Genomic DNA, 25,143 nt, shown 5'->3' on the forward strand with positions numbered 1-25,143 from the left:
TCTCTCTCTGTCTCTCTCTCTCTCTCTGTCTCTCTCTCTCTCTCTCTCTCTCTCTCTCTGTCTCTCTCTCTCTCTCTCTCCACCCCTGGCTGCCTCCCCCTGCAGCTGAGGGATGATAAAACACCTCTTTGTCTTTCTACATGTTTTAGATTAGATTAGATTAGATCAACTTTATTGTCATTGTGCAGAGTACAAGTACAGAGACAATGAAATGCAGTTAGCGTCTAACCAGACGTGCAAAAAAAAGCAGAAAAGTGCAATGTGAACAATATATACAGGTAGTGCAGTGTAAGCAGTATATGAGCAGTATAAGTAGTGCAGTATAAGTAAAAGTAAAAGTAGTGCAGTATAAGCAGTGTATGTATTAACAGTAACATTATAAATAAATATAGATAATAATACAAAATAAGTAAATAAGTAAATATAGAATGCCGTATGAACAGTATAAGCAGAATATGAGCTGTATAAGCAGTATATATGTATTAACAGTAACATTAAAGAAGAGTAAATAAGCAGAATAAATATGGAATGCAGTATAAACAATATGAACAGATATGTGCAGTGTATTAACAGTAGCATTATAAGATTAGTACAAAAATAAGGATATGTGCATTATGAACAGTCTAGACAGATATGTACAGAAGAGCAGTAGTATGTAGTATAAGAGCAGTGTGTACAAGTGAAGATACAGGATGTACAGTTTATAGGAATGCTGTAGGGTAAAAGTAGTACAATTGTCCGGCGGGACTGTGACACAGTTGGTGAGGATGCTCTCGATGGTGCAGCGGTAGAAGTTCACCAGGATCTGAGGAGACAGATGTACCTTCTTTAGTCTCCTCAGGAAGAAGAGACGCTGGTGAGCCTTCTTGATCAGGGTAGAGGTGTTGAGGGTCCAGGAGAGATCCTCAGAGATGTGGACACCCAGAAACTTGAAGCTGGTGACTCGCTCCACCTCAGTCCTGTTGATGAGGATGGGGGTGTGTGTGCCAGCTTTTGACTTCCTGAAGTCCACAATGAGCTCTTTGGTCTTCCTGGTGTTGAGAGCCAGGTTGGTCGGTGCACCACACTGTTAGGTGCTGGACCTCCTCCCTGTTGGCCATCTCATCGTTGTTGCTGATGAGACCAATCACCGTTGTGTCGTCTGCAAACTTAACAATGGTGTTTAAGCCGTGTACAGGTGTGTAGTCGTAGGTGAAGAGGGAGTAAAGGAGGGGGCTCAGTACACAGCCTGTCTGCATGCGTCTCATTGATATGTGACAAAAATGATATCCAAGGTCTCATTGTAATTATAATAATAATATTTTATTTGTATAGTGCTTTTTTAGAAACTCAAAGTCACTTTACACCAAACAAAATAATAAACACAAATAAACCACAAATGCAAGATAAATCAAACATTAAAAGCCATTTTCAAAGGGTGGGTCTTAAGAGAGTGTTTGAGGGAGGAGAGGGGTTAGGGTTAGGGTTAGTCCCTGGGGAGAACCTTCCAAAACAATACAATAATAATATTAATTAAAAGAAATCAACATTATAATGTATTTGTCACGTGAAATGCTTTGGGATCTCTGCTCCTCACTCAACAACAACAGTCAGCAACAACCAACAACCAACAACCAACAATCAACAATCAACAACCAACAACCAACAACCAACAATCAACAACCAACAATCAACAATCAACAATCAACAACCAACAACCAACAACCAACAATCAACAACCAACAATCAACAATCAACAATCAACAACCAACAACCAACAACCAACAATCAACAATCAACAACCAACAACCAACAACCAACAATCAACAACCAACAATCAACAATCAACAATCAACAACCAACAACCAACAACCAACAATCAACAATCAACAATCAACAACCAACAACCAACAACCAACAACCAACAACCAACAAGTCATGGGGTGGGGGGTGGCTGGGATGGGGGGGTTGCGGTGGAGTAGAGGTCCTGATTGGCTGGTAGCTCACAGCTGTGATGTTCTGGCCTGTTTTCACCCCCCTCTGAAGAGCCTAACCGTGCCAGGCGCTGACACAGCTGGTCAGGAGACTCTGTGGTGCATCTGGAGAAGGTCCTGAGGATCTGGGGGGCCATGCTAAATGTCCTCCGCTGCCTGAGGAAAAACAGAGCCCTGCACTGAGCCCATCCTCCGATTTCTACCTCCACCAGCCTCCCCTGGAACATACTGACATATTGGATGCTGGATACATTAATTTTTTTTTTCTCACAATAACGGAAAAAAGTTGTTTATTTAATCTCATGTCATTTTATCCAAAAACTGGAAACAGTCTTGAAACAATCAGCTTATTTTGTTTTGATTGAATTTCACTTTTCCTGATGTGAACCTGGTGGGTAATTCCCGTAGAGAATACATGGTTGTTGTCTTCTTTCTCTAGAGCTGCTAATGGAACTTTGTTCTTACTGAAGGTTTTACTTACCATTGATTCACTTACTTTAGACAAAAGTACTTATTGTAAGTCGCTTTGGATAAAAGCGTCTAAATGACTTAAATGTAAAATAATGTAAATGTAAGATAAGAAAAAACTTCATTTTTATGATCCCCAAATTGGATATTTGTGTGTATGTGTGTGTGTGTGTATGCGTGAGATGTGTGTCTGTGTGTCTGCCTGCACCCAAGATTTGTATGTGTGAAAAATGCATCTGTGTGTGTGTGTGTGTGTGTGTGTGTGTGTGTGTGTGTGTGTGTGTGTGTGAGGGTGGGGGTTGCTATGCTAGCAGATAGCTGGAGGCTCTGAGGTTGAGAAGCCATGGCAGAAGGTCATTAGATTCTCATTTGACATTAGCATCTGCTGAATGGGATTTGCCCCCCAGCCGAGCCTAAACCCTGATGTCCCCCAGACTCTACAATGAAGGGGTCATTAGCAACACCCCCTCAAGTCTCTGCTTCCTCCCCCAAAGTCTAACACACTCTAAAACACACTCTCTTTCTCTCTTCCAACTATTCCAAGTTGAACACACACACACACACACACACACACACACACACACACACACACACACACACACTCTCTCTCTTTCCCTCTCCCTACTCCACCGGCCTCGTCTGACTGACATATGAGTGTGTAGATGCTGTGTGGACTCTTCTGAGGTAACAGTAACATGTGGAGATATTCTCTACTGGGATGAGATGATGCAGTTACCACGGTGACATCAGCAGAGTGACAGTGTCACCAGGCTACAGGGACCAGCGCTGCCTTCATCTCCATAGAGACTGCCGAGGATTAACTTGATATCTGGTAGATACACCAGAGCAGGGGAGGCTGGTGGAGGTAGAACACCAGGAGAGGCTGGTGGAGGTAGAAATCGGAGGATGGGCTCATTGTAATGCATGGAATGGAATGAGCAATGGTATCAAATGAACTCCTCCTCCAATTTCTACCTCTACTAACCTCCCCTGATACACAGATGTTGGTGTCAGAGTATGAAGTTGCGTTTCCGTTGATTTCCGTGACTGAAACCCAATCGCAGCAACGCCACCGGATGTCAAAGGTCAGTCTTCAAAGCAAGACTTCCAGTACAGAAGGTTCTAGACTCAGAAAGATTGTTTTCTTGTGATATTTTGAGAATGTAGTGTGTTTTCAAGGGTGTACAGTTCAATATCAGAATAAAATAAGATTTATTTCAATGGTGCTTTCAAAAAATTCTGTTTTTTTCATGCAAAACATTACTTACAATGAGTGTAATGATTATAATGAGTTAAACATTAAAGTAATAAATAATCATTCTACCTGAAAAGAAAAATCCCAACCGATTTTTGAAGAAATGGCAGCGGTAACGGTAGTATAACAGTGGCATAACCCTAACCCTAACCCTAACCTTAACCCTAACCCTAACCCTAACCCTAACCTTAACCCTAACCTTAACCCTAACCCTAACCTTAACCCTAACCCTAACCCTAACCTTAACCCTAACCCTAACCTTAACCCTAACCTTAATCCTAACCCTAACCTTAACCCTAACCCTAACCCTAACCTTAACCCTAACCCTAACCCTAACCTTAACCCTAACCCTAACCCCGATTTTTGAAGAAATGGCAGCGGTAACGGTAGTATAACAGTGGCATAACCCTAACCCTAACCGTAACCCTAACCTTAACCCTAACCCTAACCCTAACCTTAACCCTAACCCTAACCTTAACCCTAACCCTAACCCTAACCTTAACCCTAACCCTAACCTTAACCCTAACCCTAACCTTAACCCTAACCCTAACCCTAACCTTAACCCTAACCCTAACCTTAACCCTAACCCTAACCCTAACCTTAACCCTAACCCTAACCTTAACCCTAACCCTAACCTTAACCCTAACCCTAACCCTAACCCTAACCCTAACCTTAACCCTAACCCTAACCCTAACCCTAACCCTAACCTTAACCCTAACCCTAACCCTAACCCTAACCCTAACCCTAACCTGTCTCCCTCCACCAGCCCCCCCAGCAGCGCCAGCCTCTCTAACCATGTGACGTTCTGGTGAAGCCCGGCGGTATCATCTCTCCAGACGGGTCCACTCTGCTGGAGGGTCCCGTGGACCTTGGGGTTTCCTGATGCGACAGTTGAACCCTGAAGAACCAGAGAGGCGGGAGTCAGTTTCAACTCTCACCACCTACAGTGTTTGATGTGGTATTTACCTAGCAACAACACTTTGATTGGCTATAACATGAAGCATCATAATTTATGTATTTTTGGTGAATAATGTCACCCTTGGCGCTGTAGAATGTTGAGGTAAAGACACCTGTGAGTGCGGTTAACAGAACCAGAGCCTTGTTTTGACATTCGGAATCGAATGATTTCACTTCACTAGTGTGTGACATCATGAAAACATGGGAGAAAAGTATGACCCTTTAGTTGAAGCGCCCTCTTATGAAGTGTAATAAAGCCTTATGAACACAGTCATAGTATCATGGGATAGCTGGAAGGTGTTGGATGGGATAGCTGGAAGGTGTTGGATGGGATAGCTGGAAGGTGTTGGATGGGATAGCTGGAAGGTGTTGGATGGGATAGCTGGAAGGTGTTGGATGGGATAGCTGGAAGGTGTTGGATGGGATAGCTGGAAGGTGTTGGATGGACTGTATCAATCTCTGATAAAGAGCAGATATTCACCCATGCCTCCAGGACTGCTGCCTGTCGCTTTGATGGGGTTGGAGACATACTCATAATCATCTTCTGTTGAAGAATGATCATCTGCTGAGGAAATAAATATTCAAATATAAGAATCTGTATTAATTAATTTAATTAATTAAAAAATTTTTTTTAATAAATATTATACATATTAATAATATTATAAAAGATAGATATGGGTCTTGTAATATTAAATTAGAGACTCAATGTTACTTTAGGCCCAAACAAACTGAATGAACATTTGAGTGTTGCATATTCAGGTCAAGTGAATGTCACACTTCCTTTCAGCGTCAATGGATTACTCAACATGTGCCCTCACTGACACGCCCTCACTGACGCCCTCACAGCGCCCTCACTGACACGCCCTCACTGACATGCCCTCACTGACATGCCCTCACTGACACACCCTCACAGCGCCCTCACTGACACGCCCTCACTGACACGCCCTCACTGACACGCCCTCACTGACACGCCCTCACTGACACGCCCTCACACAGTGTCATGCGTGCATCACCATCCTGGACTACGGTTACTATGTCAACATTGAAATGTTCTTTTGAAAGAAAGGATATTCTATGCAAGACACTGATGACAGACAAAGCACATACAGTGACCTCAACGTCTGATGAAGGTTCGCCAGGGGACGCCAGGGGGCGCCAGGGAGAAACGCTCTCACCTGGGGTGACAAACTCATAGCCACTCTGCTCCGCCTCTGCCGAGGCCTCAGCTAGCCTGTGATTGGCCGGTCCAGCTGTGTCATAGATGGGCGTGGGTGGGTTGCCTGGACACCGTTTCCGTGGCTTCACGGTGCTGTAGAGGGAGGCAGCTGGGCATTTGAGGGTCCCCAGCTCTTCGTTGTCATAGTGATGGAGGGCGGCTGGGGGGGTGGAGGGGGTGGAGGGGGCGGAGGGGGGAGGCAGGAGCTGCTTGGTCTTGTTAACCACGGCGTATGTGTCGTCCATCTTCGGCTGGCGAGGATCAGGAGCGCTGGGCGGCAGGCTGGGGGTTCCACTGACGATCACATTAAAATCCAACTTTATTTAAAGTGTCCAAAATTAACATGAACAATTATTTGTACATATGATTCTTTTTTATTGGATCTGAGGTGAGAGGAGACTGATGTCAATGTAGGGTTAACCCTAACCCTAACCCTAACCCTAACCCAATGTAGCTCCAGACAGAGAGAGAGGACGGACCAATGGAAGAACAGCGTCTATTCTAGAACAAGCACACCAGATCACTATGATGTTTACGTTAGTTCAGGCAGGACACTTTACAGACAGCTGATCTCACGTACGCAAAACATCCATCACATGTTCAGGGACAGGGCTTAAGAGCTAACACTCCACCACGGTTAAACAGTAACTAACCAGGGTTAAACAGTAACTAACCAGGGTTAAACAGTAACTAACCAGGGTTAAACAGTAACTAACCATGGTTAAACAGTAACTAACCAGGGTTAAACATTAACTAACCAGGGTTAAACAGTAACTAACCAGGGTTAAACAGTAACTAACCAGGGTTAAACATTAACTAACCAGGGTTAAACAGTAACTAACCAGGGTTAAACAGTAACTAACCAGGGTTAAACATTAACTAACCAGGGTTAAACAGTAACTAACCACGGTTAAACAGTAACTAACCAGGGTTAAACATTAACTAACCAGGGTTAAACAGTAACTACCCAGGGTTAAACAGTAACTAACCAGGGTTAAACAGTAACTAACCAGGGTTAAACAGTAACTAACCAGGATTAAACAGTAACACTCCACCAAGGTTAAACAGTAACAGCCTCCACCCCAGCCTCTATCCACCGCCCCAGCCTCCACCCACTGCCCCACCCACCTCCCCAGCCTCCACCCACCGCCCCAGCCTCCACCCCAACCTCCACCCACCGCCCCAGCCTCCACCCGCACGGTTGCTCTGTATTTAATCCACCTACGGGGGGGTTTGAGAAGTTCTGGGCTCCCTGCCGAATATAATTGTATTTGATGTTGTTAAACTAACTGTACAGAGTGGAGCCATCCATTTACACCAAACCTAATCTACCATCCAACCATTTAACCAATATTAAACCCACCTAAGTGTCCTGACTGATCTCTGGGTAACTACTCTACAGTAAGTAGTATGGTTAGTATGTAGTACGGTTAGTATGTAGTATGTTAGTATCTAGTATGGTTAGTATGTAGTATGGTTAGTATGTAGTATGTTAGTATCTAGTATGGTTAGTATGTAGTATGTAGTATGGTTAGTATGTAGTATAGTTAGTATGTAGTATGGTTAGTATGTAGTATGGTTAGTATGTAGTATGGTTAGTATGTAGTATAGTTAGTATGTAGTATGGTTAGTATGTAGTATGGTTAGTATGTAGTATGCTTAGTATATAGTATGTTAGTATAGTTAGTATGTAGTATGCAGTATAGTTAGTATGTAGTATGTAGTATGGTTAGTATGCAGTATGGTTAGTATGTAGTATGTAGTATGGTTAGTATGTAGTATAGTTAGTATGTAGTATGGTTAGTATGTAGTATGGTTAGTATGTAGTATGCTTAGTATATAGTATGTTAGTATAGTTAGTATGTAGTATGTAGTATAGTTAGTATGTAGTATGGTTAGTATGTATTATGGTTAGTATATAGTATGTTAGTATGGTTAGTATGTAGTATAGTTAGTGTGTAGTATGGTTAGTATGTAGTATGCTTAGTATATAGTATGTTAGTATAGTTAGTATGTAGTATGTAGTATAGTTAGTATGTAGTATGGTTAGTATGTAGTATGGTTAGTATGTAGTATGCTTAGTATACAGTATGTTAGTATAGTTAGTATGTAGTATAGTTAGTATGTAGTATGTAGTATGGTTAGTATGTAGTATAGTTAGTATGTAGTATGGTTAGTATGTAGTATGGTTAGTATGTAGTATGCTTAGTATATAGTATGTTAGTATAGTTAGTATGTAGTATAGTTAGTATGTAGTATGGTTAGTATGTAGTATGGTTAGTATATAGTATGTTAGTATGGTTAGTATGTAGTATGTAGTATAGTTAGTGTGTAGTATGGTTAGTATGTAGTATGCTTAGTATATAGTATGTTAGTATAGTTAGTATGTAGTATGTAGTATAGTTAGTATGTAGTATGGTTAGTATGTAGTATGGTTAGTATGTAGTATGCTTAGTATACAGTATGTTAGTATAGTTAGTATGTAGTATGTAGTATGGTTAGTATGTAGTACGGTTAGTATGTAGTACAGTTAGTATGTAGTATCATTAGTATGTAGTATGGTTAGTATGTAGTGTGGTTAGTATGTAGTGTGGTTAGTATGAAGTATAGTTAGTATGAAGTATCATTAGTATGTAGTATGTAGTATAGTTAGTATGTAGTATGTGTTATGTTAGTATGTAGTATGTAGTATAGTTAGCATGTAGTATAGTTAGTATGTAATATGTTAGTATGTAGTATGGTTAGTATGTGTTATGTTAGTATGTAGTATAGTTAGTATGTAGTATGTAGTATGTAGTATGTTAGTATGTAGTATGTAGTATAGTTAGTATGTAGTATGTTAGTATGTAGTATGTAGTATAGTTAGTATGTAGTATGTAGTATGTTAGTATGTAGTATGTAGTATATTTAGTATGTAGTATGCTTTGTAGGTGTTACATCGTTTTAGGCAGTATGAGCTTTTGGTCAGTTTTCATGGACCAATCACAGTACAGTGTCACAGACACACTCCCCATGATAGGAAAGTCTTTGAAAATAAGAATTTATAAAAGCAAAATAGACCGGATGACATCATAGGATGTCAAAGACCTGTCTCTTCAGTCTACATCTTAACTGTCCCTCCTAAAGACCTCTTCATCCACACTATCCCCCTGTACTAACCCTAACCCTAACCCTAAAGACCTCTTCATCCCCACTATCCCCCTGTACTAACCCTAACCCTAACCCTAAAGACCTCTTCACCCCCACTACCCCCCTGTACAAGTTTCTCTACTGTAAATAATAATAATTTAAAAAAAAGTAATTCTTCTTTCTTCTAGCATTGTGACTGCCAATGGCCCCTGGTGCTAGCATTGATTTGACTTACTCAGACAAATGTACTTGTTGTTGATTTGGATAAAGGCGTCTGATAAATGTCTGAAATAGGGTATCATTTCCTTTTCTTTCTATCTTTTTCACTACAGAACGTAGAGAAAGTTTTACCAGTTTTACCAGTAGACATGGGTACGGTGCTGGAGATAAACAATATCAAGAGGAAGTGCCCATTTAACTGTGAGATTGGGTGCCTATTCTACTCTAATGAACTTATATAATACTACACCAAGCAATTATGAACTATGGTATTGATAAAGGTGTATACTTAAAAACATAGCATGTAAAGTATTCTCAGCTTCACACATTAGCCTGGGTCGTACTGCAGAACTGAAACAGAATGTGGACTCATTTCTACAAAAGAGGAAGTGGTTATTTGTTATGTTGTAAGTCGCTTTGGATAAAGGGTTAGGGTTAGAACCCTAACCCTAACCCTTTGGATAAAGGCGTCAAAATGTACCTCTCTCAACACCAGCTAAAGGGTGGCCGAATATCTTCTACATCCGACTTTCAGATTACTGAACAATGTCCCAACCGTTGTCATAACAGAGCGTAGCCACAATCACCTCATCATCCACAAGACGGAGGGACAGGCAGCCTACCTGGCAGAGCGGTCCAAGGAGCGTTGAACCTTCAGAGACTGAACATCATCGTAGGAAGACAAGCTTTTCTAAAAAGAGGAAACCAGAGTGTGAGTTACAGCAGGGCAGGGTGGAGGGGAGGAGGGGTGGAGGGGAGGAGGGTGGAGGGGAGGTGGGGTGGAGGGGTGGAGGGGAGGAGGGGTGGAGGGGTGGAAGGTGTCTCTACTGACTGCTCTGTCTCATAAGTAGTGAACATTCAAGCCCTCTCTGAGTCATTTGCATAGAGGAAGCAGCCTGAATGTTTCCTGCTGAAGTGCGTCCTCTTATCAGACTGAGGATCTCAGGAGGAAGTGAAATATGAGAGATCAGACGCATGGTGGCACCAGCACCTCCGGGGGAGGGGGGGGGGGGTCTGGGGAGGGGGGAGATCTGGGGAGGGGGGGGTGTCTGGGGAGGGGGGGGTCTGGGGAGGGGGGGGGGGGGTTAATAGACTCATGCTGTACAGGGCCTGGAATTGCTGAAGGTTGGAGATTAAACAAAAGACTGTGTGTGTGTGTGTGTGTGTGTGTGTGTGTGTGTGTGTGTGTGTGTGTGTGTGTGTGTGTGTGAATGTTGATAAAGGCTGACCTCTGGAGGTGGGAGAGAGCCATTACAAAAACAAGATACATTCAAGACTGGTGGAGGCCAGGGGAGGTAGAAATCGGAGGACGGGCTCATTGTAATGCATGAAACGGAATAGGGAACGTATCAAACTGTGTGATACCATTCCTCATTCCATTCCATGCATTACAATGAGCCCGTCCTCCGATTTCTACCTCCACCAGCCTCCCCTGAGTAGTGTCTAGGGGAGCAGCTGTGGAGGTCCGGGGTGCATCCCACCTTGGGGTGCGGATCAGAGGTCACAGGTGACAGGAGAGCTTTCTCAAACATGTGGGCCACGGCGGAGAACACAAACTGGTACTGCTCCTGAGGGGGGAGGGCAGAGGAGGGGGGAGGAGGGATTATTAATGTCAACATTTCTACAAGACAAAAGAATGTTTAAGACCTGATTTAGTCCTCTGGTTCTGTACTCATAGGGCCGGTTTCTCACACACAGATTAAACCTCATCCTAGATAAAAAAAAACTCTTCAATGGAGATTTTCGATTGAAAGTGTGATTGAGATTAGGGTTAGTCTGTGCCTGAGTCCGCCCCACACTGGGATGGGAATCATTTCATACAACCTTAGTCTGTACAGATGATGGCCTCTGTCTCCTGAGTTCCAAAACTATCTTCATGATGCTGAAATCCTTGCTGATTTGCTGGTGTGGAAATATCGGAATGAATGCATGTTATTGGATGTCAGCTGGTCTGTGGGTGTGGTCTACACATGTCAGCTGGTCTGTGGGTGTGGTCTACACATGTCAGCTGGTCTGTGGGTGTGGTCTACACATGTCAGCTGGTCTCTGGGTAGGGTCTACACATGTCAGCTGGTCTGTGGGTGTGGCCTACACATGTCAGCTGGTCTGTGGGTGTGGTCTACACATGTGAGCTGGTCTGTGGGTGTGGTCTACACATGTCAGCTGGTCTGTGGGTGTGGCCTACACATGTCAGCTGGTCTCTGGGTGTGGTCTACACATGTCAGCTGGTCTGTGGGTGTGGTCTACACATGTCAGCTGGTCTGTGGGTGTGGCCTACACATGTCAGCTGGTCTGTGGGTGTGGTCTACACATGTCAGCTGGTCTCTGGGTGTGGTCTACACATGTCAGCTGGTCAGTGGGTGGGCTGGTCATGTCACAAAAGAACTGCCCAGATGTCCTGTGTATTATGGTTTGTGTGGTCTACAAATGTCTTGTTTGAACAATTCTCTAAAGCAGGGGAGGCTGGTGGAGGTAGAAATCGGAGGACGGGCTCATTGTTATACATTAAATGGAACGAGGAACGGCATCAAACATGTGTGACGTTTGATATCATTCCTCATTCCATTTCCTGAATCACAATGAGCCCGTCCTCCAATTTCCACCTCCACCAGCCTCCCCTAGCCTCCACCAGCCTCCCCTGGCCTCCACCAGCCTCCCTTGGCCTCCACCAACCTCCCCTGCTCTAAACAGAAGTAGTACCTTTGTCACAAGGAGGTCGTGGACGTAATCCAGGGCACATATCACACCTGTCCTTCCACAGCCTGCACTGGAAACACAACAACACAAGTAAAGGCTCTGTACCCCTAACCCTAACCCTAACCCTAACCCTAACCCTCCAACCACCTCTGAACAACACTGGGAGATGATCTCCACATACTCCAGCCCTCATGGACAGACGTGTGGCAGGCGGTGACAGTAGATATGAGCAGCAGGATGTGAATATTGAACATGTCTCACCCACATCATTAACATACAGGCGGCTCTAGGAGGACATGTGGCCTCGCCATAAACAACAGTGAATTATATGAGTTGATGAATTTTAATGTCCATATGGATAATCTGTCTGTCTGGGTCGGGCAGTTGAGTTCTTCACAGATTGGCATTTGAGGGTGAGGCTGTGAAACAGAGGGGCTTTACATTTACAACATTTTTTATTTGTTTTATTTGAGTCATTTAGCAGACGCTTAGAATCCCTTACAGCAACTGACAGGCCACAGGACTGACCCGACCCGTACGGTACTGGGCTGTCTGGGTGCTTTTGTCCTGTCCACTAGTGTTTCAGCAGCTATGGTGGATGCGTAACCAGGCCAGCCCAGTACAGCCTGGCTCAGCTCGGCCCGGCTCAGTAGTATGAGACTGGTACCACACACCTGCAGTGGACGAGGACAGGGCTTGTGCTGCTACCCTGGGCTTGGCGGGCCAGGTCCATCATTCCCAGAATCCCGTGGGCAGCAGAGGGGATGTCATGGTCGGGCCAGGCTGTGTACTGGAACTGGCAGATGGTCCTGGTCTCCTAGAGCAGAGAGCACACTCGCTGACACTCTGGAATAGGATTTCTTTGGCTCTCATATTGAATTTCCTGAAATGTTGAACTCACTGAGAGACGTACTAAAACCATAACAGTCACTACATTCTGTTATAACAATATCACCACTCGTGTTGCAGACAGAAATCAAAACAAAGGGAATGTCTCTTCTTCCTTCTTTACTATTGGCTGCTTACATTCTGATACCTCACTGCCAGCGCCCGAACAATGACTTCCTCAGTTGGGGAACATTCTTCAAGCTGCAAAGATATGATATGATAACACTCAATAAGGTTGGAAAGTGTTTCCTCCAAACTGTGATTTCATGCAACCGTTCAGAACAGGCCGCTTGGTACACAGGAACTGACAAACTACCATATTTCTGTTAGGCAATACTGACGTCCTGAAATAGCGTAATATCACACTTCACTGTATGTGTGTGTGTGTGTGTGTGTGTGTAGTATTCCTGTAAAACATATATACTGCCATCTTACGTTTGAGACGATGAAGAGACCGAAGGAGGAAGTCTCTGAGAGTGTTGACCAGTAGCACTCACACTTTCTCTACATCCAAAACAACAGAAGAAGAACACAACAAAGTGATGAACGTCTGCTTCACCAACCTGCATAATCTACACGGCTAGACTTCCTTCTACAGAGACACTTCATTGAACAAGTTAAACATGATTTCAATCATTCCCATCATCTGTTATTTTAGTGTAATCATTGACAAGTTACCATTACAGTAATTCTATTGAATTAAATTACCTTTCCCATTTCAAATTCCCTGCAAGCCATGAGTATGACCTGAAAGAGGGATTGTAGAGTTAATGTATCATACATGTAGAATAAGACACTGAGGATCAGAGTTCCTGGGATAACACTGTTAGGTTTCACCTTCACATCATATTCCCACATCATTCTCCACAAATCCACCAGCGTTTGCTTCAGAGGGCCCTGGGTGGCGATGTATGTTCTGGTCTCTGTTGCCCCCTACAGGAGAGTCCAGGGATTACAGAATCATCCGTTTTAGGTTGAGTCAGGTTGGCGCAGGTGGGGGTGTTTCAACTAGAGGAGTGAGTTTTACCATCTCAACCCTGTTGCACTGGCATCAGGGGAGGCTGGTGGAGGTAGGAATCGTAGGACGGGCTCATTGTAATGCATGGAATGGAATGAGGAATGGTATCAAATACACATATCAAATACCGTTCCTCATTCCGTTCTATGCATTACAATGAGCCCGTCCTCCGATGTCTACCTCTGAGAGCCTCCCCCCTCTGGCCTCTACTCTACTGTGGGCAGGGCAGTGACCATGGTCAGACAGGCATCATGTGACAGGATGAGAGGGTTACCTGGATGAAGCTGGCGTTGATGTAGTCAGAGTCATGCTCCTGAGTCAGCAGGGTGAGGGGCACACGGGTCTGGTCATCTGGGAAGAGGATTTAACATGACATTCATAGAACCCTTTTAGGTTCCATGTAGAACCCTACATGGAACCCAAAAGTGTTCTAAAGGGTTCCTCCACAGGGACAGCCATATCACCTTTTTGGAAGTCCTTTTTTTCTAAGAGAGTAGACAAGAATGACTTACTAATCACACATTTCCTCAAAAACTTGAAAACCCAGATCACTTTTCCCACCAACATGAAGAGCCAAACATTGCTCACATGGTAAGATGTCCTTGTAGCGATTCTTCTTGACATTCTCCTTCAGCCGGCCGGCGTCTGTGGTGAGACCGTAGTCCTGCGTCACAGCAGAGGTCTGGGCACACAGGTGCTGCAAACATCCAGCAGCAGACCAACACAGCATACCAGGACGCATATATTAACTGTGGTTTATCAACTACCTTCACACACGTCTGAGAAAATAACATCCCTTGACAGAGGATGGGGCTTGAAGGGACTGTTCTAAATGTGTAGCATGGTTAATCACATATATGCTGTAAATAAAGACATTCAAGCCAATAGTGTCTGTATGTCACTGCATATTCCTGCACCATCTGATGTGAAAGCAGTAGATGTTGGTCAGCTATGTAATAACACCTTCTTCAAATATTACACATCGGTTCAGCTGTACTTTCCGGTAATGTACTCAACATTTTACAATTTGCATGAGTTGCTTGATTGCTTAGAAAGAGTCTAAAAGCAGTCAATAGACATATAGTACACACACACACACACACACACACACACACACACACACACACACACACACACACACACACACTGACTAGTTAGTTTGCTGATGGACGAGACACTGGTGTCATTCATCGCTGTCTTTACAATGTGACATCTGAGTGCCACAGTAAACTCCTAGTGCCAATACCACACCAGGGGAACATCCCTGTGGCATTAATGTTAATAGGTAACTTACCTTTGAACTTTGGAAGCTAAATGAGGAACCACAGGAGGACCAACCTACCTATGGACTATCACTTTCAGACTGAAGGAACAAGACTTCTGTAAATTTCAACATTCAACTGTCACAACAAAACTGATTGAGCAAAGTCAATGTCTGTCTTGTATAGACTTGTAAGCACTGAGATGGCCACTGATCTGAAGGATTAGGAAAAGCAACGTTTAAAAATGTATTGTTTTCTAAAATCAATGGCCCTTTTCTCAATTGCATGTATGTACTCTCAAGCAAGGAGCCAATGTAACATGCAGATTTAAAACAGTAGTCATACAAATTGAGTTTAGTAGGCCTAGACGCACACTACCGTTCAATCACATGGAACAACATTGCAGTACTTTTGACTTTTTCATCATGACATGTTTCCTCCAACAAGGTATCTGAAGGTCCCCAGTAATGACGTTGTGCAGTAGTGTGCATGATGTCTCAGGAGACCAGTTGGACCCAAAAAAACGATATAACGCCAATCAATAATAATACAACTGGCATGGGAAATATATCTTTGAAATAACAGTTATTCAATATCATATTATATCATATCATCATGGTGTGTGCGCGCAACATATCCTATCCTACAGTATTAATACTGGTAGTTCACTGAGTTTTGGAACACATTCGCTATAAAGTGACAGAGAATGGTTGAGACAGGTGGTCTTCATAGAGAGATCTCTACTCACTCTGTACTCCGAGACGAGGCTGCCCTCCTCCGCCGTCAGTGTTCGGATCTGGCCGACCAGCCAGGAGAGACGCTGCTCCATCGCCGGGATCGTGGCCGCCGCGGACGCCGTGGTTGTCCGTCTCTCTGCCTGCCGTGCCGGTGACAGGCTCCGTGCCGTTGACAGGCTCCGTGTACTTCGGTAGTTCCGTGTCACTACTGTATATAAGCACATTTACCATTTCCGCAATTTAGGCGTCTCAGAGGCGAAACTTTTTCCACTTCACATAATCAATGACGTGTTCCACTTTAACCCGTCACACGAACCTCCAACAACTGTTCATTCTGGAATCATCTTTTTTTTTATCAACACTCTGGTTGCATCATTTTAATTTAAAACATCTTACATTTGACTATGTTCAGCCCAGTTCATGATAATTATCCGTTATCCAAGTTGTGTTTTCATATTTTCTTAAAACTTGTGTTCAAAGGGTTTTCATACTCCTTATTAGCTATTAACAAAGCAAATCATTATGCAAAAGTGATAAATAGCAAATAAGATGCTCATGGTGTCAGTCAGGGGAGGCTGGTGGAGGTAGAAATCGGAGGACGAGCTCATTGTAATGCATGGAATAGAATGAGGAAGGGTATCAAATGATACTCTGCCATTCTTAATTCCATTCCATGTATTCTCAACATTCTGCCTCCACCAGCCTCCCCTGCGGTCTGTGTAGCCTGAAACCTCTTTTATATTGTGTGTATCTTACTGCATGGGCCAGAGGACTGATATGAAAGCCATGCTGTCTGAGAGGCCATAGGGAGTGCTTGAGTTCTCTTATCAACCAACACAACCCTAACCCTAACCCTAACCCAACACAACCCTAACCCTAACCCTAACCCTAACCCTAACCCTAACCCTAACCAACCAACACAACCCTTACCCTAACCCTAACCCTAACCCTTTGATGTAGTAATAACACCTTGGTGGAGTGATGACACCTTGGTGTAGTAGTAACATCTTGGTGTAGTAATAACTACCTGTAGTAGTTATTATTTTGTATGTTATTACTACCTGTAGTAATAACAGGTAGTACCTGTAGTAATAACACCTTGGTGTAGTAATAACATCTTGGTGTAGTAATAACAGCTTGGTGTAGTAATAACAGCTTGGTGTAGTAATAACAGCTTGGTGTAGTAATGACACAATCACGCAAAGCATTTCACTGTGATTTGTTGTTGACCTTAACTTTATGAAACATATGCGTTAGAACAAGCAGGCAGTGTTTCAGGTAGACTATGGATATTATTTATTCAACCATGAGTTTATGAAAACAACTTCATATGGGCTCACATACGCTGCATTTCACCTGTCAATCCGAGTCAGTGTACAATTCAGGCCTGTCTTTCAAAATGTCACTAATATTTGGATGACATTACTGATTACTGAAATTAATCATCTTATTTAGACCTTAAAAACCGTACAGTATGTGCTAGAGTCCATGTACTGCCACTCAGCACCTGTTGTCCCCCTGCGGCCGGTGGACAGGTAGCCCACCTCGGCGGCCAGCGGACAGGTGGCCCACCTCGGTGGACAGGTGGCCCACCTCGGTGGACAGGTAGCCCACCTCGGTGGACAGGTGGCCCACCTCGGTGGACAGGTAGCCCACCTCAGTGGACAGGTGGCCCACCTCGGTGGACAGGTGGCCCACCTCGGTGGACAGGTGGCCCACCTCGGTGGACAGGTAGCCCACCTCGGCGGCCAGCGGACAGGTAGCCCACCTCGGTGGACAGGTAGCCCACCTCGGTGGACAGGTGGCCCACCTCGGTGGACAGGTAGCCCACCTCGGTGGACAGGTAGCCCACCTCGGTGGACAGGTGGCCCACCTCGGTGGACAGGTGGCCCACCTCGGTGGACAGGTAGCCCACCTCGGTGGACAGGTGGCCCACCTCGGTGGACAGGTGGCCCACCTCGGTGGACAGGTGGCCCACCTCGGTGGACAGGTGGCCCACCTCGGTGGACAGGTGGCCCACCTCGGTGGACAGGTGGCCCACCTCGGTGGACAGGTGGCCCACCTCGGTGGACAGGTGGCCCACCTCGGTGGACAGGTGGCCCACCTCGGTGGACAGGTAGCCCACCTCGGTGGACAGGTAGCCCACCTCGGTGGACAGGTGGCCCACCTCGGTGGACAGGTGGCCCACCTCGGCGGCCAGCGGACAGGTGGCCCACCTCTGTGACAACATCACCTGGCTGTGGCATCATGTCGACAGTGACAAAAGAGCCCTCCTACTGAAAGCTGTTATCCCCTAAGATAGATATTTACACTATATGTATGTATTGTTCTTTCCATTGAACATATTTCAACATATGGCAACTGCTCGGCATCGGACCGGAAAGCACTGCAGAGGGTGGTGAAAACTGCCCAACGCATCACCGGTTCCTCGCTCCCCTCCATCGAGGCTGTCCAGGGCAAACGATGCTTGCGTAAGGCACGCAGCATCGTCAAGGACATCTCTCACCCCAACCATAGACTTTTCACCCCACTCCCCTCCGGGAGGCGCTACAGGTCTCTCCGCACCCGAACCAGTAGGTTCAGAGGCAGCTTCTTCCCTGCGGCTGTCACCCTGCTGAACACGAACACTACACCTACCTGACAACCTACTACCCCCGCAACCCCCACCCCCCCCCCCCACCCGGACAATTGCACTATTGCACTATACTCCCCTCCCCTTCTCTTACTCAATACCACTGCTCTTCTGTACATACCTGTCCATACTGTTCATACTGTTCATAATGCACATATCCTATATTTTCTTTAATACTACTGCACATACTGTAAATACTTGTTTATACTGTTTATACGGCATTCCATATTTATATTTATTCTGCATCTACCTCATGTTACTGTTAATACATATATACTGCTAGACTGCATTACCTATACAGCTCATATGCTGCTACACTGCTCATACTGTAACTATTTATTCTGCTATAATGCTACTGCTACTCACATACTGCTATACTGCACTGCTATATATACTGCTTATACTATACTATATTATACTGCACTACTACTGATCATATATTGCACTACCTGTAAATACTGTTCATTGCACTTTCTGCTATTTTGCACTTCTGGTTAGACGCTAACTGCATTTCGTTGTCTCTGTACTTGTACTCTGCACAATGACAATAAAGTTGAATCTAATCTAATCTAATCTAATATTTCCAAAATCAAGAATGATTTCAAGGAAATGTAGAGCAGGCTAAGGTTTATCCGAGGCGGCGTACCGCCGCTCTGCCCCGCCCGCCCCGCCCGCCCCGCCCGGCCGCCCGCCCCGCCCCGCCCGGCCGCCCGCCCGCCCGCCCCGCCCCGCCCGGCCCGGTGAGAGCAGGCGGAGTCGTTCCGCAGCGCTGGTGAAGATGGCGCAGGCTCTGTCTGAAGAGGAGTTCCATCGGATGCAGGTAGGACGGCGGGTCCGGGGGAGGCCTGGCACCGTCAGCCCCGGGTCACATCACCTGTCAACCTCCGATGCACTTGAACCGGGCTGGTCCAGCACGAACCCGACCTAACGGAGAATAACCAATTACACATCAGGCTAACGTTAGCCCTGCCCTAGCCTAGGCCAACAGTGTTTAGCTAGAGAGCTAACAGTAAGCTATGTTAGCCAGTGTGATCAGTAACAGCTGACGTCGCCTCCGTCCTCGTCAGAGATGATGGACCAACTGTACAACTGTCTCTGCTAGCTAGATAGCTAAGTGGTAAATGGGGTCTTCAGTGCAACAGATAATGCTAAAGCTAATATGGCTAACTAGCCAGCAAATCCATGATTGAAATGAGATTCCGACTGATTCTGATGTGATATTTGGACTGGAGCTAACGCACTGCTAAGCTAAGGCACTGCGACCAGCAGCTGTTTCTGTGTAGTTTCTGTTGGTTGACTGAGTCGCCCTCCTAACAAGCACGTAGCTGCTAATGCCTGTTAGCTCCTCAACTAGCTCCGCTCCTCAGCTCCTCAACTAGCGGATTCCATATTTACTGGCAGGCTGACTTGGTGTCATGATCACGGGGTAGACAACCCGGTCCAGAGGCGAGCAGCTGATGTCCAGTTGATTATCCATGGTTCTGAAGTCCCGGGGTTGGAGTGTTTCTCTACATTTATACTTTAAGCGTCAACTTGCAGTGTCAACATGAAATCACAAAGCTGTTATTATAGAGTATTATAGAGTACTTCTTTTATTATACAGCATCAACACACCTAGCTGCCAGGCCGAGGGGCCACCGTCCCTCCTGGAGCTCTTAGAGAAAACCAGGTTATTGATATAACAATTATAACAGTTATTGATATAACAATTAACAGTTATTGATATAAGGAGAACACTTTGAAGAACCCTTTTTGGATGCAGTTCTTTTCCACAGAGTCTTCTACTGCAGCGACAAGCCGAAGAAACCTTTTTGTATCGACGGTGCTAGAACCGGTTTTCTATGAGTGATATATACTGTGTATATGTATGTATGTATGTGTATATATATATATATATATATACACACACAGTATATATTATATAACTGTGCTTGACTATAACACACAGATATATATATATATATATATATATATATATATATATATATATATATATATATATATATATATATACACATACACACTCACCGGCCACTTTATTAGGTACTGGGTTGGACCCCCTTTTGTAGCCCATCTGCTTCAAGGTTCGACGTGTTGTGCGTTCAGAGATGGTCTTCTGCATACCTTGGTTGTAGCCCGTCTGGCACCAACAACCATGCCACGTTCAAAGTCACTTAAATCACCTTTCTTCCCCATTCTGATGCTCGGTTTGAACTTCAGCAGGTCGTCTTGACCATGTCTACATGCCTAAATGCATTGAGTTGCTGCAATGTGATTGGCTGATGAGATATTTGCCTTACTGAGCAGTTCAACAGGTGTACCTAATAAAGTGGCCGGTGAGTGTGTGTGTGTGTATATATATCTAAAATCTCTACCTGTTGTTGTTTATTCCAGGCTCAGCTGCTGGAGCTGAGAACGCAGAACTACCAACTCTCTGATGACCTGCGCAAACACACTGCTGGTAAACAGACAGCGGTCAAGAAGAGCCGCTTCTCCTGTTTAGAGCCGTTTGTCTCCTGTCCTATTTATAGTCATGCAACTGTGTGTGTGTGTGTGTGTGTGTGTGTGTGTGTGTGTGTGTGTGTGTGTGTGTGTGTGTGTGTGTGTGTGTGAAGAAGTGAAGTGGGTCTGATGACCAAAACCACTTCTAAAACTGACAGGAAAGTGTTGTGCTTTGCCACAGGGCTGAAACAAGCAGGCCAGACCAGAAATGGCTTACAATGTGGTTTTAAGTACTTACCAGGGGAGGCTGGGGGAGGTAGAACACCAGGGGAGGCTGGGGGAGGTAGAACACCAGGGGAGGCTGGTGGAGGTAGAACACCAGGGGAGGCTGGGGGAGGTAGAACACCAGGGGAGGCTGGTGGAGGTAGAACACCAGGGGAGGCTAGGGAAGGTAGAACACCAGGGGAGGCTGGGGGGTGGGTAGAACACCAGGGGAGGCTGGGGGAGGTAGAACACCAGGGGAGGCTGGGGGAGGTAGAAATCGGAGGAATGCTTCCTCATTCCATGGTCAGTTCTATGGTACCAGGGTCAGTTCTGTGGTACCAGGGTCAGTTCTGTGGTACCAGTGTCAGTTATGTGGTCAGTTTGGTCAGTTCTATGGTACCAGGTCAGTTTGTGGTACCAGGGTCAGTTCTGCAGTACCAGGGTTAGTTCTGTGGTCAGTTTGGTCATTTCTGTGGTACCAGGGTGAGTTCTGTGGTTCCAGGGTGAGTTCTATGGAACCAGTGTCAGTTCTGTGGTCAGTTTGGTCATTTCTGTGGTACCAGGGTCAGTTCTGTGGTACCATGGTCAGTTCTTTGTTCTCTACACCTTTAACAGTGGAAAGGGAGGGATTGTGGGTCCTGGGTCAGGTGATTGGTCCAACACAGGTGGTGCTGATCTGATGAGCAGCTGTCAGGTTCAACCTGGAGATACGTGGCCATGGAGGCTTCTGGCTTTTCCACCAGTATGCAACCATCAGCACTTATTTTGTATCATTACTATGTATATATATATATATATTAATATACAGTCATATTAAAGATAGAAGGCCTGAGACAGTGTCATTGATGTGTTGTCATGCTGGACAGCTGTTGATGTCTGAGGTGTTGAGATGTTTTCTGTTTCAGAGCTGAATGCTGTTCGTCAGAAGAGCGTAACCTTGGAGAAGGATTACATCAAAGCACAGAAGGTACTGTTGACATGTAGAACGTGCTAAACTTGATTTGATTGAAAACAAGGTCAGGAGAAGATTGTGGTTTATTTTTAATTCACACCAGGCTCTGGTATGAATTAGACCTCCTGAGATTAGACCTCCTGAGATTAGACCTCCTGTTGAATTACACAGATTGGGTTTATAGGGAGATTGGCGCCCCCTGGTGGAGGAGTTGGGTTTTTAAATATCATTTGCTTTGGCAGGGATGTACAACACAAGGATATCTGTTGTCTTCATCATTCATATCCTGTTGTCTCATACCACAGTGATGCTACCCTGACCTGAAGCCTGTTCTAATTAGCTTTTGATTTTCATCTCCAGGCTTTGAACAAGAGCAAGAAAGCTCAGGTGAGTATGTTTTATCTCTTGTTTTGAGTCTGGGTGATATTTGATTACGTTGCAGACAGCACCATCTGCTGGTGCAACATGCATATTTCCCTCTCCTAGTTCAGATGTCATGCTAAAGTGGAAAATACATCTGTTGAGGCTCACCAAAGTATATTGAGACATTGGAGATGGAAGAGATGAACAAGTCATCTTATAGTATTTATTTTCAGGTGATTTGACCTTGTCTTCCTTCAATTGACAATTCAGTTGTAAATGTTTCTAAGGGAAGCCGGCTGACTAGTCCTATAAAAGCTGAGCATGTGTTTCTGATGGTGTTGAACTAGAAACATGTCAGATTGCCATTCCCCATCCTATGTTGCTTCCTCACCTCAGCCTTCCACATTCTTTCTCTAGTCTTGTTATCTTATTTCACTAGCGCCATCGCTAATGAGAAATCTTTTCAGTTCAATGGATCGAATCATTCCAACAGGTGGCTTTCCATCCCAGTGGTAGTGCAGGGAGCCTGCTGTGGTAGCGACATGTGTTCTGGTGTGTGTCTGGAGACATGTGTTCTGGTGTGTGTCTGGAGACATGTGTTCTGGTGTGTGTCTGGCTGCAGGAGGTGGACCTCTTGCTCAGCGAGAATGAGATGCTGCAGGGGAAACTGCACAGCCAGGAGGACGACTTCAGACTGCAGAACAGCACCCTGATGCAAGAGCTATCCAAGGTGCTGGATCTCTCTGTCTCTCTCTGTCTCTCTCTCTCTCTCTCTCCCTCTCCCTCTCTCCCTCTCTCTCTCTCTCTCTCCTGCCCTCCATAGTCCACATGTCAGTGATGATATATAGTGTTTCTGTTGCCTCTGTCCAGCCCTGCAGCTGCTGGGAAATAAACACAAAACCAACCTGTTCTTCTAGAGAGTGACTTGACCATGGCTGAGATATGCAGTGTTTCCTCACCCTGGATAAGAGCCTCAGCTAGAACAATGTTTCTACATCTGTCTCGTCTTAATGTTCTTGTAAAATCAAGATATCCAATGTATAATGAAAGCACCTCCTTTGTGATTCTGTTTTATGATTATGTTACACTGATATCATAGTGTCCCCTTGTCTTGTCTGGTTTAAGCACTGTGGTTTGATAGTTATAGTATAATTATATTATTATCATCCTCTTGTTTTGACTGTTGTTTTTGCCTATTGTTTTGTCAGACAATGTGGTTTCATGTTTCTGGTATATAGCATCATGTTATTGTGGTTGTGGTTTAGCTCTGTACTCAGATAGAGCAGCTGGAACAGGAGAATGCAGGCCTGAAGCATGGGAAGGCTCCTGACCCAGGCTCCTCCTCCAGCTCCTCCCCCTCCTGCCCGGTGGACGGAGAGCTGCTCCGCCTGCAGGCTGAGAACGCCGCCCTTCAGAAACAGATGACAGGTGAGAACTCGGTCGGTGTCAGGAACTTCAACATGTGAAGGACGTTTCTTATCAGAAACTCATCTTTCTCCTCAACTCTTTATTGATAAAATTGTCTTCTTTCGGTTACGTTTCCTACCTGCCAGTGCTGATATTGATTAGTGATGTTAGATTGGCATGTAATCAATGACACCAGGTGTCCAGTCCCCAGCCTGAGCCTGCCAGGAGTCGACCCCTGATGACCCAGACCTGCTCTTATAACAGTAAAGGTCACACAGAGGATCCACCGTCAAAACATCTGTTTACTATCGTCTCTGATTAGCTGAGAGAAAAGAAGTACCACCTTAGCTGCGACGCTTCAGGAACCTGGCTGATATCTCCACTCCATCTACAGCTGATATCTCCACTCCATCTACAGCTGATATCTCCACTCCATCTACAGCTGATATCTCCACTCCATCTACAGCTGATATCTCCACTCCATCTACAGCTGATATCTCCACTCCATCTACAGCTGATATCTCCACTCCATCTACAGCTGATATCTCCAGTATTGACAACATTTGTTAAGGGGTAGCGTAGCATCAACACCACGACAGAAACAAGCTTGTCAGCAGAAGCCTGATGGATGTCTCTGACCGTGACCTCTGACCTGAGAGAGTTCAGTGTGTTGCCTTGCCTAATGACACCTCTGTTCTCCCTCCCAGCCCTTCAGGAGCGCTGTGAGAGGGAGGGGAGGAGCCCGCGGGGGGGCGGGGCCTCAGACGGGCCGGCCGGGACCAATGGGGTCCAGAGTCCCACTGATGTCACCAAGGGACGGGAGGACGCCATCGCCGACGCCAGCCTCAGACTGGAACAGGTGACGCATCAACTCATCCACTCATCAAGTCTGTTTGGTGTCTTAGTTTGTGAGCTGCTCTTCCTGGGGTCCAGATGAAACCCACAGCACACAACAACCCTGGACAGAAACTATGAGACGTCTAGGAGTAGTCATAATAATAATAATAATAATAATAATAATAATCATAATAATAATTTATTACATTTATAAAGCTCCTTTCATTATACAACAATACATTGCTTTGCTCAGTATTATTGTATTCAGATGGCTGTGTTTTACTGTAATGAGATACCATGTTTCTGCCTCCCATCAACTGGCACATCACAACACAGATGACTCAGACTCTGTTTGGATTAAGACTTTGAATGATTCACGAGGCAGTATGGTTTTTGTGTCAATCTGTTAGCTAATTACAAGATTACA

General features: G+C 45.0%; 2 protein-coding genes across 2 annotated transcripts; one reads left to right on the top strand and one right to left on the bottom strand.

The window, feature by feature from the left end:
* Positions 1-4,360: 4,360 nt before the first annotated feature.
* On the bottom strand, positions 4,361-16,015 carry ptpn18 (protein tyrosine phosphatase non-receptor type 18). Its single transcript, XM_083675555.1, has 16 exons — positions 15,831-16,015; positions 14,409-14,517; positions 14,095-14,171; positions 13,640-13,735; positions 13,511-13,549; positions 13,238-13,306; positions 12,941-13,003; positions 12,589-12,731; positions 11,918-11,984; positions 11,042-11,119; positions 10,699-10,785; positions 9,841-9,908; positions 5,829-6,163; positions 5,135-5,218; positions 4,434-4,594; positions 4,361-4,380 (listed from the first exon to the last, which is right to left on the bottom strand). Exons 1-15 carry the CDS (start codon positions 15,909-15,911, stop codon positions 4,521-4,523), a joined length of 1,470 nt encoding a protein of 489 aa, XP_083531681.1. The 5' UTR covers positions 15,912-16,015; the 3' UTR covers positions 4,361-4,380; positions 4,434-4,520.
* A 3,190-nt stretch (positions 16,016-19,205) lies between these two features.
* On the top strand, positions 19,206-24,816 carry gripap1 (GRIP1 associated protein 1; the record flags this gene model as incomplete). The annotated part of the gene is made up of 7 exons (XM_083674814.1): positions 19,206-19,271; positions 20,846-20,912; positions 22,063-22,124; positions 22,470-22,496; positions 23,095-23,202; positions 23,738-23,900; positions 24,587-24,816. Exons 1-7 carry the CDS (start codon positions 19,230-19,232, stop codon positions 24,814-24,816), a joined length of 699 nt encoding a protein of 232 aa, XP_083530940.1. The 5' UTR covers positions 19,206-19,229.
* Positions 24,817-25,143: the final 327 nt, after the last annotated feature.

This window comes from Argentina silus (assembly GCF_951799395.1).
Source record: "Argentina silus genome assembly, chromosome: 8".
Lineage (NCBI taxonomy): Eukaryota > Metazoa > Chordata > Actinopteri > Argentiniformes > Argentinidae > Argentina > Argentina silus.

Excerpts from the sequence above, each read along its gene's own strand:
- ptpn18 (XM_083675555.1), bottom strand. The coding sequence starts at position 15,911 with ATGGAGCAGCGTCTCTCCTGGCTGGTCGGCCAGATCCGAACACTGACG. Across the intron at positions 13,307-13,510 it reads GGGAATTTGAAATGGGAAAG|AGAAAGTGTGAGTGCTACTG; the intron begins GTAATTTAATTC and ends TTTTGGATGTAG. Across the intron at positions 5,219-5,828 it reads CTATGAGTTTGTCACCCCAG|CAGATGATCATTCTTCAACA; the intron begins GTGAGAGCGTTT and ends TTATTTCCTCAG.